The 14,334-nt window shown below is 42.1% G+C and overlaps 1 protein-coding gene across 5 annotated transcripts in view; it reads right to left on the reverse strand.

Moving 5' to 3' along the window:
* Positions 1 to 497: 497 nt before the first annotated feature.
* The window catches only part of LOC129370442 (protein bicaudal D homolog 2-like), a 41,512-nt gene continuing 27,675 nt past the window's right edge, over positions 498 to 14,334 (reverse strand). The window contains exons 6-12 of one of the 5 annotated variants that reach the window (XM_055046451.1): positions 13,264 to 13,521; positions 12,978 to 13,181; positions 12,355 to 12,903; positions 10,976 to 11,127; positions 6,620 to 6,854; positions 4,168 to 4,248; positions 498 to 2,736 (exon numbers count right to left, since the gene is read on the reverse strand). In XM_055046451.1, coding sequence (XP_054902426.1) covers positions 4,201 to 4,248; positions 6,620 to 6,854; positions 10,976 to 11,127; positions 12,355 to 12,903; positions 12,978 to 13,181; positions 13,264 to 13,521 — 1,446 coding nt within the window. In that variant the 3' untranslated portion in view covers positions 498 to 2,736; positions 4,168 to 4,200. Of the gene's footprint in view, positions 6,855 to 10,975; positions 11,128 to 12,354; positions 12,904 to 12,977; positions 13,182 to 13,263; positions 13,522 to 14,334 lie in introns of all 5 variants that reach the window. The other 4 variants (XM_055046450.1, XM_055046453.1, XM_055046449.1 and 1 more) reach the window with 4 other exon arrangements.

Consider the following 14,334-nt stretch of genomic DNA (forward strand, 5'->3'; position numbering starts at 1 on the left):
AAAGTCAATTTTACTTAACACACCTTTAACATTTCAAACGTTTACACTGCAACCTCTTAAAGTTGGAAAAAAAAAATCTAATATCACATTATCTATTAATTAGTCGGAAAGCCGGTCTCCACAGTCTGAAAAAAAAAGATCATCTTGAATGACCGTAGGTCAAACTTTGTTCAGTCATGTGTAGGCGTGTCACCAGGCGGAAGTCAGAAAATGGAGTAAAGCAGGAGAGAGAAGGACAGAGGGGAAGGAGAGAGATTTAAGTGAGACAGCAGAAAAAATACAGGGAGAAGAGCTGAGAAGGGGGATGGAAGTGCCTTTGTGTGTAATGTGATCACATCCTGGAGCCCAGTTGGACAGCTGGGAACCCCCATCTTCCCCCCGCCCCCGATTTCCAGCTTGGAGAACTCAGACCAGACATCAGAGTAGAAGAAAATAGACGTTAACCCTTTATCCTCTCCTGCTGTGCATGAGCTATAAATAACAACACAGAAACAAAATGAAACTTAGTCACATTTATTGATTTTAACCAGTATGACTCCCCTTACACAGCCACCCCACCTCTCAACTCGAAAACAAACACTTTTAGCGCAATAATTCAGCAGTAATACATCAAACTCAACTCGATTCCTTTATTTTATTTATTTTTTCTTCTATTTTTCTTTCAAAACATCTCGGACAAAACTTAACATGTTTGTTTTCAATCCTGTGTAAAGGTCCCATGACTGAGGAACATGCATATGACATTTAGCTGGAATCAATATGCCACTAATCATAATGCACATTATTGATAAGAATACAGTACTGCATGACAGTTCAAATAAATACCAACATACAGGTGAAGTGGTTATTTTATATAAAGATATCAAACTCTTATGGATCAATACTGAAAGACAATATGACAATAGTTTGCACTGCTAATTTTATTATCACAATGCTATAGCTTCCAGCAAACAGAAAACTTTTCATTTGAAAAAAATAAAAAAAGTAAAACAGCATCTGAATTGCACTTTAATTGTTCAGCTTTATCTCCATATTGGTAACTTTTAACGCCTCAACAAGCAAGCATTGGCTGTAATGGCACTATTCAAGCTTGTTGATGCAAATTTTTGTTTTCTGTTTACTGAAAACGTAAATGTTGAAAACATGATGTAAAAAAAAGAGATAATAATAAAAAACAAGCTTAAAAAGAGACAAAAAGAAAAGAGAAAAAATGTGCTCCAAGCACATTTTTCCCCCCCAACAATACTATTAAGATCACATTACCTTCACCAAACACAGCTAGAGATGCGTAGATGTTTCCAATTGTACACCGATTTGCCCCTCAGCACATTTAGTTCAACAACAGGAGGGAGGCCAGAGGAACTCTTTTGGTTCCCAAAGCTTGGTAAAAAAAAAACAACAACAAAAAAACAAAAACAAAACAACAACCTTTTCTTAATACCCCTGAATTATTTGATCACTGACCTGCACAATTCAATACAATTTTAGTTATTGAGCTAATTTTAAAACTACTACCTCTCTCACGCAGAAAAAGGGGTTGAAATCACTTTTCTCTTTATTGCTGCTTATAGTCAGTTCAAACCCCATGTTTCTCACCTATAAAAAAAACAAACAAAAAGAACCCCCGCAAAATCCTAATCTAAGATTCTCCCTTGAAACAATGAAAGGCACTACTGGTCAGAAACAAAGAACTAAACAAACCAACTGAACATAAAAAAAACCCCCAAAAGCCCAGGTGCCTGCTCGCACGGAGAGCCGCGGCTGCCTCGTCTTCCTTCCGAGTTCTGATTCTTGTCGACCTAAACGGTGTGCCAACATTTGGCACGATAAACGAAGAGAGAATGAAGCAATTCCAATTTGGAATTTAATAATCGCAACTTGCAGAGAATTCTGAAGGCCAGTGATCGGTTTCGATGGAACGCCCTTGGTAAGAAGCTCGGAGAAAATCTCGTCACGCCAACCCGAATTTTATCTCCCCAACACAACTTACCCATTTGAATCAGAGCGTTGTCAAGTTTCATTGCGTAAAATTTTTTTTGTACTATTCCTAGGAATAATAAATACATGAAAAAACCCCAGAATTTGATCACCCTGGATTTTTTTTATATCGACCATGGCAGTAGAACGAACATACAAAGAAAAAAAACAACAACATAACATGTAAAATGTAACAAAACAAGTTAAGAATGGTTACTTGATGGATAAAATCTTGAGGACAGATCCATAATAGTACTCTTATGGTTTGTGGAGCGTTTTCTCAAGTAATTAGTATATTTAATCTGTGTTAAACTTACGTTGGTTGACTCACAAACCATAGTACTACCACGCTTTCCTATTAGGTTAACAATAATATGTAATAATCCTATATAATCAAAGTGCACATAGAGAAAAACTAAAATAAAAATAAAAAGTAAAATAAGAACAGCTTGTTTACAATGAGAAACAGCCACATGTCCCCTGGCTTCTAATTGGACGGTTAGATTAGCCAATCAGAATCTGTTTCAGAATGTTCACTGGACTTGTGAGAAGTTTGCTTCCAGCAGCGATGCACTATTTAAAAAAAAAAAAAAAAAAAGATTTGATGTGCCACATTTTAGTGTTCAGATGTAGAAGGCAGGCTAGTTTTTTTTTTTTGTCTTCACGTCCAAATCGGCTACAGTTCTAAGAGCTTTTGGAGCTGCGAGGGATAACTTTGTGTTGGTACGCCGTCGTCCTTGAGGAATTACTGTAAAATTACTGCAAAAATGGAGACATAAAGAAACGATCAGCATTGTTAGCGTTCAGGTAGTCTGAAAGCAGCTGTCAGTAAAGTCAGGTGATGAAGAAGACTGCAGCCAGTGTTAGTCAAAGCAGCAGAAGTCGATTTTAGGAGCTCAAAGCCAAATACGGTCTCATTTTGAAGCTTTTCCAATAAATTAAAATTGGAACTGCGCACACACTGCATTTTACCCTGCAAATGCAATTAGGAAGCCAAAAAATGTCACAAGTACTGTGAACCTTTCTTCTAAAGACAGCGATGAAGCCACAGAGAGATGCCATGCGGGTCAAGAAAAAACGAGTAACGTTTTCACATGCAGGCTTTAACGAACAAATACAAACATGATTTAAGGTGAAAACTCAGAGGTGGTGAGGGAGAAGCCTGCAGGCAGAGGTAGGAGGAGCTGCACAGGTGCCGTATTGTAATGACACCAGATGAGTTAAAACACATTGATTTCAAATTCGACGGGGCAGTCGACACTCGCCTAAGGATTCTAGTCACGATCACATCCTGAGATCTATCTACAGCTCAGTGAAACCACAGAGCCTATACATGGGAGAAGGTTAGATCATTTCAATCAATGTCCTTGGGTCAACTGAGTGACCGTTTATCGGTTTCCTGCCTCTAAATATCACCAGGAGGTTTTCCCTCTGGAAAATCCAGGACTTGTTTCTCCACATTATTACACAGACATCTGGTTTTCCCATCTAACGTGTAGGTCTCCTTCCTTTTCAGCACAAACTGATAGAAACTGAATGCATTCTACTTGTATGCTGAGTGATTACAAAACATAGAAGTAACTGACCTCTAAGGAGGCTCGTTTTTTTCATTACGTCGTACAACAGCCTCGAGTGCTTTTGCTGTGGCCTACTGATGCACGCTCAAGCAGGGTTGATCAACAGATTTCCTTTTTATTACTATTAGGAATCAATCCGCATCGCATTGTATCAAAGATGGTGGAATACTGTCGCAGGATCCTGCAAGATCACCACCTGAAGGATTATATCAAGAATATAGAGTTTAACATAGAGCTTTGCAGAGTTAGAAAATGGTACAATTTTTAAAAAACCTTGCAGGATCACCTTCCATCAACCCTGCTTTTAACATCATAAAGTGAACATGTTTATGATCCACAAGCACTACATGGATTTAATAAACACAAGCCCCACTTTTATTCTTTTTTACTATTTGCTTAATACTAGCTTGCAATGGTTTAAAGCTATTGTAAATACTAAAACAGTGTGCGGTGTCGTTCTCGCACACCAAACGACACAGAAAAGAGAGGCCCTCGTTGTGCAAATGGTTAATAACATACCGCGCACACACATACCCACGCATACACACACGAGGGCCCCTTCACTTCCAACACTGAGATATTATACACACGCAGCTTAACGAGAGGATATTACCTGACAGAAATATTTTCCTCACAAGTCCTCTTTCTAGTTAAAGGGTGATTGGTGATGCTGAGGGAGCAAGCTGCTGACAATCTACGAGAGAGAAGGTGGTTATAGCTAACAAGACACTTGAAGACATAAGGAGAGTTTATTTTTAGCAGTAGGCATGGGCTGGTATGGGCATTGTTAGGTTTCAAACTTAACGATGCTCCTCTAACATCTATAGCTATGGGCTATGTACAGGTTTTAGGAGCAATAGGAACATAAATTGATTTCTGTCTCAAGCAAGAAGAATTGATCATACTATAGAATTGTGTTCAAAACTAATCATATTCCTGGCAGATGTAGATTTAAAGTGATGGTTTAGTAATGTTTTGAAGCCGCCAGAGTCTTAACTTGAGGACTTTTATCATCTCTAAATGCTCAAAATATCAGTGTGTCAATACTCATGACAAGCCTTTAGCTCCCAAGAAAGACTTTTCCATTGATTATTTAGAAGTATGGATATTTTGATATGACATTTTATAAATAAGAAGACAAATTGGTTTTCTTCAAAAGTCAAAAATGCCTTTGAACTTAGTTTTGTCTTTTGGGAGACTGTTGCTTCATTTGGGAGACTGTTGCTTCATTTGGGAGACTGTTGCAACATCCAGGAAGTTGCTTCCTGGATGAAGGAAAGTTATTTTAAATCTATGTCCGGTAGGAATGTGAATAATTTTCAGTTCAATTCAATAATTTTGAGCCACACTATACATTTTTCTTTTTGAGTTCAAATTGTGGTACTTTTACTCAATCTTATACAGCTGTGGCTACAATGTAGCTTCTAACCATCAGGATGGGTGAATGACTAAAGGTAGCAAGAAGCACTTTGGGGTCCTCTGGTCTTGAAGAATGTGCTATTCAATTACAGGCTATTTACCTTTTATCATTTAAACTATGAACATCTGGTACCGGCCCATGCCTACTCGGTCACATAACTTTATGTTCTCTATTATATACTGGAAATCTATGGCGTGATCTCCTACGGGTAAAGCAGGAACATGATAATGAGTGTGGGAGAGCCGAGACATGAGGACAGGGCTTTGCATCATCAACAGATAAATACACTGAATGTTTGCGTCGACAGGCACTTTCGCCGAGCAGTCGGTTTTGCTTAATCCAGATTTGAGGAAGTTCCTCTTGAAATAATTTGTGCTCTTCCAGAATTTCGCTGATTATTTAAAAAATAACCTTTGAACAAAACTATATTGTGTCTCTGTTCACAGTAAAACAGAAGAAGTAACCTGAGGCACCTATGTTGAAGTGCACTTAATTTGGATACGAAGATCGATTTGTCAAACGTTCTCCTTCTCTCTCTCTTGTGATATGGCTCTGATCGGACCCAATGCGACATGTCGGGTCGCGCGGAGCTCACAGCCCCTCCTGTGTTTTCACCGTACACCAATTAACTGGGATTTTTGCAATGTAGAGCCCTGCAGTTCGTCTGATAACACACCTGATGACAGAAAGTAACGGTAAATCTTTTTTTAAAAGCGCTTTCAGCTGCAAAGCCATGCAATCCTACCGATGTTATTGTATTGGTGTTCTAGCATCACAGCTTTAAACTGATCCTGAAATATACACCTGCGGTCACAGGTGCTCCTTTTTTCTGCCCGAACCTTTTCATTATAAAACCAAGAAACCTTTCCCCCCCCTTCTCAGTTTAAATTGGTACATAGATCCGTTTTGATGCTCCCCTAGCCACAAAGCAGAGGGAACTTGCATATTTTAGTTTATTTTCTTGTAAACATCAGTTACTTGATTTAAAAAATGGGCTGCTGCATACAGCAGTCCCTGGTCAGGATAGAAAGGAAGGGAGAGAGGTTAAGGGCTATTTTCATCAAAGGAGCACCGACAGACACGCCAAACAGAGGATGTCGTTCAGTCCGACATCTCTACAAGCCTCCACAACCCCCACCATGTGTTTATGTTACTGGGTCAGAACAGATAAACACAGAAGCTGCAACCTTTTACATCATAGGTACAGCACCATGACAGCGGAAAGAATAGACACTCCATAAAATCCACAACACCCCCCCATTATAACCAGGGCCTTTGAACCCACATGCCAGTTATGTCTACTACAGTCCACAGCACACTGTACATACATCTGCATTCCCCTAAGCAGTTACACGAGCACAAACGAGCAGCCGGTTAGTAACGCAGCAGTCCCTAGAGGAGCGCAGGCTGGCCGGGGAGCAAAGCGAGCAAGTGGGGCTCTTTTACACTAAGGACAGGGAGGGTTTGGTCCCCCTCCCTGTCCTCTGTACACAGCAGTCCAGCTGGACGTCCGAGCAGCCTCTCAGTCGCAGTAGATCTTGTACTTCTCACTGCAGAAGATGGCAGGGCCTCCCAGGATGCCATTGGGCATGGCGTTGTTGAGCTCGGGACGGCCGGAGCCAGAGCAGGTGAGACTCTGACTTACGTGGGGGTTGCTGATGGCGGTGGTGCCGGCAGCCTTGCTGCGGGTCTTGGAACGCCCGCTGTTGCCGCCGCGCCGGGTTTGCTCATGGTCGAACTCCAGGTCCTCCAGGCGCTGCGTCAGCGCCAGCTTCTGCTGGATGGCCATCCTCAGCAGAGAGTTGAGGGTCTTCTTCTCGTCCTCGGCTGCAGCCAGCTGCCTCTGCATCTCCTCCAGCTGGGTGACATATTCGTCACAGCTGCAGGAGGGAAACATAAAGGAAAACGTGAAGCTTGACTTGCAGGTTCACCACAACTTAAATTTCTCACAAAACGTTTTATACAGGAATATCAGTCTAATGATCATTAGACAGCAAATACTTGGTCAGGGATCCTTTCATGTGAATAACTGCATCAGTGAGGTGAGCCCCAGGCTGCACACAATCTTTTAACAGAATTAGATTCTGTGCAGAAGAACACTATCTTTGTCAAAATCCCACTAACCCAACTTTTAGAAAGATCAAGATTCTCAGTTGTTTTTGTAACCAGCAGATGGCAGCAACAAGCCACAAAGCTCAAGCTTGCTCACCAAAAATTTTCCTGTAATATTAACTTCTGACTCAATCAGCCATTTTGCCACCTCTGCTACAAATACATAGATTAAACTAGTATTAAAATAATAATAATAAAAAAAAGGTTGAACAACTTCTTCAAAGCAATCTAAATCCTCTCATTTTAGATTTTCTTTAATGGGGGATAAATGATATGATCAGGTCAGATACAAAACTCAGTTTCTTTCAATAAGCTCCGTGCAAGGATGAAATCATTAATGCATTAACCTCGTGGTCATTCAGTAACAAAGTGAAAGGATGAGAAGAAGACTGTGCTTCATCACTCTCGCCAGCTGCACTGAGACTTAGTTCAAACATATTGTCTCAAATATGCAGTATAACTAATAACTGTGTGCATACTGCTTCATTATTTCCTGTCACTCATTCCATGTGTGTGTCTCTGTGTGAGCATGTGTGTGTGTGTCTGTGAATGATTTAAAGCTGGACAGGTAAGAAAACCGGGTCACTCAACAGGATTGGGTTTAGTGAGTTGTATCTCTAGCCTCCATCTGCTGTGGCAGTACCCCTGTTTCATTTTCATCCTCCTCCTCCTGGGTCTTATCTCACTTCACAAGCCTCAACATTTTCTGCTGCTTGTATCAGAGCCTTTCAGTCTCATTTGTGCTCATCTACACTTTCTTTGTTTGCTGATATCAAAATGCAGTGGGCTTTGCTTCACTGAGTGAAGAGGAAAATACAAAGAACTTTTGTTTCATTTTGTTAGCTAACTACTAGCGACAACCCACTATTTTGCAAAGCCTGATTAGTGCTGTTAGTGCCAAGGCAAGGCAAGTTTATTTGTAAAGCACATTTCAGCAACAAGGCAATTCAAAGTGATTTAGATAATGAACTACTTGTGGTTTTACTCAGCAAACCATTTCAGATAGATAACCTGGCTGGCAGGATAACCTTGTCAGCCAGATTATTCCTGGCTGGCAAGGATTTCTGTTTTTTATATATCTGACTTTGCGATTTTGATTTATTTTCCCCAAGGACTGGATCAACAGAAATGCATTAAAATATCTTATAATGCATTTCTCAATATCAGTCTGATTTTTTAATGTTTAGACATATCAGAAAGAAGCCCAAAAGTACTCAAAGAACAAGTGGGACTGCCAACACCATCTGGATGAAAACCTTTTGGAAAACTTTCCTGTGAAGTCAAAAGTCATCCGTGCCTGCAGATGTTTTTGTTGTGTTCAGGTCTGCACGTGGTTCGTGGCCATGTGAACTCTGCCCCTTACCAGACCACCATACAAACAAACTAACACCTCCACCCCTGAACCTCTGCTCTGCTCCACCCTTTGGGACACACCCAGACAAAAGGGATCAGTGCCTCTTCATTAAACCCAGTGTGATACTTTGGGGGGCGACCCTGTTAGGTGTCTGGGGGTGGGGGTGTGGTAGTGTCTCTTCAGACAGTTCAGTGTGTCTTGCCTGGGAGTGGGAGGTTGTGCAATTTTTTTTTCCCGGGAAAAAGACGACGGGATACAAAAGGAGCCTGTTTTGGCCCGCTGATGGGGCCATTGTGGCACGATATAAGAGGAGAGCCAGGAGGCGGCTGTGGGGTTGTGTAAGATGAATACAAGCTGTAATGTCGGTTGTGACAGATGAGCATATTATCTGCATCCTTTGTAGAAATGTAGTGGCTCACTGCATCTTACTGCCCTTATAAACAAGATGTTTCATGACTGAAACTGATCTTAAGGCATATAAACAACTTCCTGAGCTGCAGCCCTGATCTGAACATGACTGATCACGTTGAGATCACACAGATAAAATGAACAAAACAACATTTTTTAATAGCATGAAAACCACAGGTTAGGGTTACGTGTAATGGTTTGACCGTTGATGAGTGAGAGCAGAAAGGGAGAGCATGTTGAGGCATGTCTGAGGAATGTTGGAGGCAGGACTTTAACTGTTAATATGACACCAGAGCCCGCAGCTGGAGGGGCTCAGACTCTCGCAGGGAAACAAAGAGGAGAACGTAAACACATGTGAAAAATATCTCATGGACTTCCCACTCCAACATCCACTTCTGCTTTCAACAACTCCATAAGTAAAGTGTTACAACAAAACCCTAGGCTTTGCCCAATTCCCCTCCATCTCCAGGTTTTTCTTCCATGAGGACCACACATCATTTGTGTGCGAGAGATTTTTCCCCAAATCCCTTTTCATGACTCTGAAAAATTGGGCTCGTGGAGTGGACTTCAGTTACAAACCTGGTCCTTCCTCTTGTCACCAGATGCTTAAAGATGTGTGTGTTTGGTGCAGAGGAAGCACAGGAGGGGGACAAGGGATACAAAGGAGATGGGGAGTGTGGGAAACTTCACTCAGGCAAGTCCCCCAGATTTTCAAAGACCCCCTGACCCAAACTCTGTGCCGTATAGCACAGAATTTACATACCAATGCATGAATCCCATAAACAGACTGAATGTAACCCTACAACAGTGGTGGACAACTGGGGCAGGGTGGGCACAGAAACAAATGTCATCTCAGCATATCAATGAATATATGCATTGATGGCAGGTTTTAAGGTACATCAACAGCATCTTCAGAAAAGCAGAAGGACAAAAGAAATGAAGTCAATGGGCTCATCCAGACCACAGTGCATTGCAAAGGTTTTTCTAGACCTGGAACTGTTTTGTTTTGTCTTTAGAAAGACTCACTTTTATGTTTTTACATGACAGAAGTGCAGAACTAAAGTGGAAAGGAAATAGGAATGGTGTGTTCAGAGTGTTGTGTATCATTTGCTTTTATGTAGCCCAAAAAATTCAGTTTTAGTGACAAGATGGCTTTCCCTCAACAGCAACTTTCATCCCGCATTTAAGCCAGTTACAATGACAAATTTTGCTAGATGATAAACTGTCCTAGTAATTATTGCAATAGGCCATAATGTTGATGTTTTGAGACCATTTTTCCAGTAATGTATTGATGGCATAATAATGCAGGTTTTTCACTTCAATTTTCCAAAGAACATTCAGCACTATAACGATTTATCACTCAGTTGTGTATTGAAAAGGAGTCCCAAGTGCAGGAAGATGGACTGACTCTGCTATGAAAATCACATTTAAATGCATTTAAATTTAAGATCTTACAACAAATGCACACTTTGTTAGCTTTAACATGGAGTGTGTCCTCCTACGTACACATAACGTAGGTAAACAAATAAGCAGTGTGTCAGGACTTAGTTTGCTATGTGATGAAAGCATAATCGCAGCCAAGATGAGGTGGGATTATGGACACAACCTCTGACCGGCTTCTCTTGGGAATCAGAAAAGATTAGTGAGTATGTCGGCCCATTTGAGACACAAACACACACCAAGTCAGTTAACAAAACCAATGCTTACGTGAATATTTTAGCGCTAAACAGATGAGATTCATTCACTCTTTAATATTCAGTCTCATCATAATAAAGAACCTCTTCTTCCTTGGTATGAATAAAACTAGGAGAGCTCAACTTTGGCATACACAACATATGGCAAAGATGGATTACATTTTAACAATAATCCTGTCTTTAGCTACCTGCTTACAGTGTGCTTGGCCTTTGCATGCAACAATAGCTCTAAGAATAACACCCATTCCCTTTCTTAACACAAATTATTCTTGTCCGGTTTCCTATAGCAACATGGCAGACTAGCACAGATTAGGACTGGCGCCAGTTCATTTGTGTAAAGAGGAAATGCCGCCTAAGGCAATTTACCAGGAGATACAAACATAGTAAAGATTTGAAGGTTTTAAAATGCTTTGTCTTACGAGGTGCCTCTTACCGTGTGGCAAACATAGCTCGGAGAGAGGAGAAGGTAGCAGCGTCTTCCTTCAGAGCCTTCAGCTCGTTCCTCAGCTTCATCATGGTCTCTGTCACCATGGCTTTCTCGTTCTCATACTTGCTCTTCAGATTGGCCAAAGCAACCTCAGCTGTCTGTGAGTTAACAAGGGGAAATACAGAGTGCTTGTTACGTCTTTTCTGTCATAACAAGCAGAGACACTCTGAGAAATCATCAACACATTCAGACAAATGCAAGAGAATGATGTTTGATGACTTAAATAAACAAAATCTACCAACAAGATAACATTTAGATGCGACAATTTCTATCCGAAATACATAAAAATGCTTGTACACTATAGTTTGTTTAGATAGATTGTTTACAAATAAAAAATAGAAGTTTGAAGGGACAAAATTGGTAAGTGTGATATTAATTGGGGATATGAATTCTCCCAAAGACTCCTCCTGACTGTACAGGTGACAACACTCTTCTGTGTGGAAGTTGTTACTTAGATAAAAAGATTAAAAATTAACCATTTGTTAATCAACCACTGAGGTGTTACAAAATTAAGTGAGGAAAAGCTGATTTAACTATTTTCTACATCGTGTTGTGTCTGAATAAATCAGACAATATGACTTTCGGAGGATTCCAGGATGCTTTTTACCCGTCATAGAATATGACGGGTAAAAATTGTTGCCATTTGCTTGTATAAGATGCTAAAGAGAGTTCAACATGACATCTCAGAAATCAGTTTGTGTAATTTACTGTACAATCTCAGAAGAACACAATTTCTAGTTCCAATACAGAGGGAGTAAAGAACCACCGTTCTGCCGTCACAACAGGAAGGTGGTTCTTATAGTATCATCATGGCTCTCAAAGAGAAATCAGAACCAGCTGCCAGACTGGAAATGTCCCACTAAATTCTGGTCTACAAACAAGCCTAAAACGGATTGCCGACTCAGTCTAAAATTGTCTGCCTCTCAGTCAGAGTTACCTCTGTTTAAATGGGCCAGTTTTCACAGCTGAATGTCAAATGTTCATTTACAAGCTGTTATTTGTTTTTCTGTGTGCTCTCAGTGAATAGCCCCACACATAGCTTTAAGGGCTGCCACAGCAACTGCAAACACACCCAACATTAGGGCTAAAATTCTTTGCATTTCACCCAGCAGCTCTGTTTTCCTAAACACGTTGATACTCAGGGCAGCTGCCACCATATGGCTGCTTCCTCAGTGTGTGTTTGCGATTGTAACCCATCTGCAACCTGTTTGGTGCAGCAGCTGATCAGACCTGAAATAGCTCCGTCTTTCACCGTTTCTGTCTGATAGTAATGACAAGCAGGCTGAACAAACAATGACAGGAGCAGACAAAACGGATCCACCCACCTGCTTGTTGGCCTTGAGGACAGTCCGCAGAGTAGCGATCTGCTCCCGCTTGGTGCTCAGCAGGGACTTCAGCTTGAGGATCTCTTCCATGCAGGCCTCTTTGTCCTTGTCTGCCACGGTGCCAAGCTCCAGAGATGCTACCCGCTGGCGCGACAGCTCTGTGGTACGATCCACGGCCAGCTGCAGGTGCTTGATCTGGTCTCTGATGATCGCCACCAGGTTGTAGATGTTCATGGGCTCACGACGGTGGTCCGACACAGGGGAGGGGAGAGAGGAGACGGGTGAGGGCGCGCCATCACTGAGGTCAGCCCTGCCGTGTTCTGGGAAGAGACCCTTGGTCAGCAGAATGGGAGAACGCCGACCGCGGCCCTCCGGGCTGCTCCGACCACCTTTGCCCTCCTTGTAGAAGTCGAGCATCACTCTGTTGGGGGTCTCGTTGTTGCACATGCAGACGTGGTTGTAGAGGGTGGCCAGTTCCTCACTGAATGTTACCAGCTCATCCTGGGCCACGCTCAGACTGCCCTGGGACTCGCCTGCCACATCACTCAGCTAAAACACAAAGAAATAAATCAGCTCCTGCTTCTTTGGGAGCACAGAAAGGGTTTCAAACAGAAGTCTCTCACCTTGCGCAGCTCTTTCTCCAGTTTAGCCTTCTCTTCTCTTTCTGCAAAAGTGGTCCTCTCCAGATTGGACAGCTTATCTCCCAGAGACCTGACGTCATTCTCCAGACGGCTGCGCTCCTCGTCGTAGCGCGACTGACAGGCCTGGTATTCTGCTTTTAATGTCTTCAGCTCCTCCTTCAGCTCCCCTGCCTCAGACACGGCCACCTGCCAGAGAAAAATGATGACTGAGCTTAAAAGGTCAAAATACAGACATTTTGTTGATGTGTTCAAGAGAAGTTTGAGTTACCTTGTACTTGCACTCCAGGATCTCCGGTCCATTAATGTCCACCTCATAGTAGTCTCCGTCCTCGTGGCTGTCCCGCTCTTTCTCGTTGTCCAAAGCAGACTGACGCTCTTTGCTGGCTTGGAGCTTACGGATGGCGTTGAGGTTCTCTGTCAGCCTGTTGACCTTCTCCTGATGCTCGGATAGAGCCCCATTGGCCTGCTCCAGCTGTTTCTGGGAGTCCTGCAGATTGGACAGCAGGTTGACCTTTTCCCGCTCCATCTGAGAAGAGATGCATAGAGATGGAATTTATTTATTTTTTAATAACTAAATGATGAGAAACGGGACTCCTGCTTTTAAAAATGATATTAAATCAGAGGATTAACTGTCCATGTGATAAGCCCCGGCAGCATTAGGATGGTGTTATCGCAGAATATGAGGCAGCGTGCCAGCAAAATCAGCATCAGGGTCATTGTGACCTTAACGGTTCAGATCGACTGGGCAAGGGTGGTCCTACACATGTGAATAAAGCTTCGTTTATGTCAGCACTGAGCTATTTCAAAAACTATGCCCGCATGATATGTTCATGAAGTTTATTCATAAAAGATGGAACAACAGCTCAGAAAATTAGACTTAAAATAAATCTGGTACCATAAGGTGGGCCTAGGTAAAAGCTGTCTTAGGTCTTTATCCCATTAGATCTTTTTTAGGAGGCTTCAAGATCATATCACCCCTAAAAAGAACCAGATGGTCTGTCACTGAAACAGACTTTCCCCAGCTGCCATTTCTACATCTGATGAAGGCAAAAGACATCACAAGACATAAAAATAAACATAGTGTGAAAAACAATTCCTATCCAAAGGTTCAGATGGGTTTCTGGTGACCATGGTACCCAGACATGTGTGAGTGATCTTGTGGTGATGAGCAAGCAGATGGCAGGACCTCCGGTGGCACCACCTGCTGCCCTGGGAGCCCAGTGGAGCCTGGCGCGTGTGTGTGTCTGGCTCTCCTTGGATTAACTTTGCTGTAATGGGATTTAGATGCCTGAGGCTGACGGGTCAGGATACAGCAAGCCTCTCCTCTGAGAAACACACC

The sequence above is a fragment of the Poeciliopsis prolifica genome, unplaced genomic scaffold, assembly GCF_027474105.1.
Source record: "Poeciliopsis prolifica strain line A6 unplaced genomic scaffold, Auburn_PproV2 SCAFFOLD023, whole genome shotgun sequence".
NCBI lineage: Eukaryota > Metazoa > Chordata > Actinopteri > Cyprinodontiformes > Poeciliidae > Poeciliopsis > Poeciliopsis prolifica.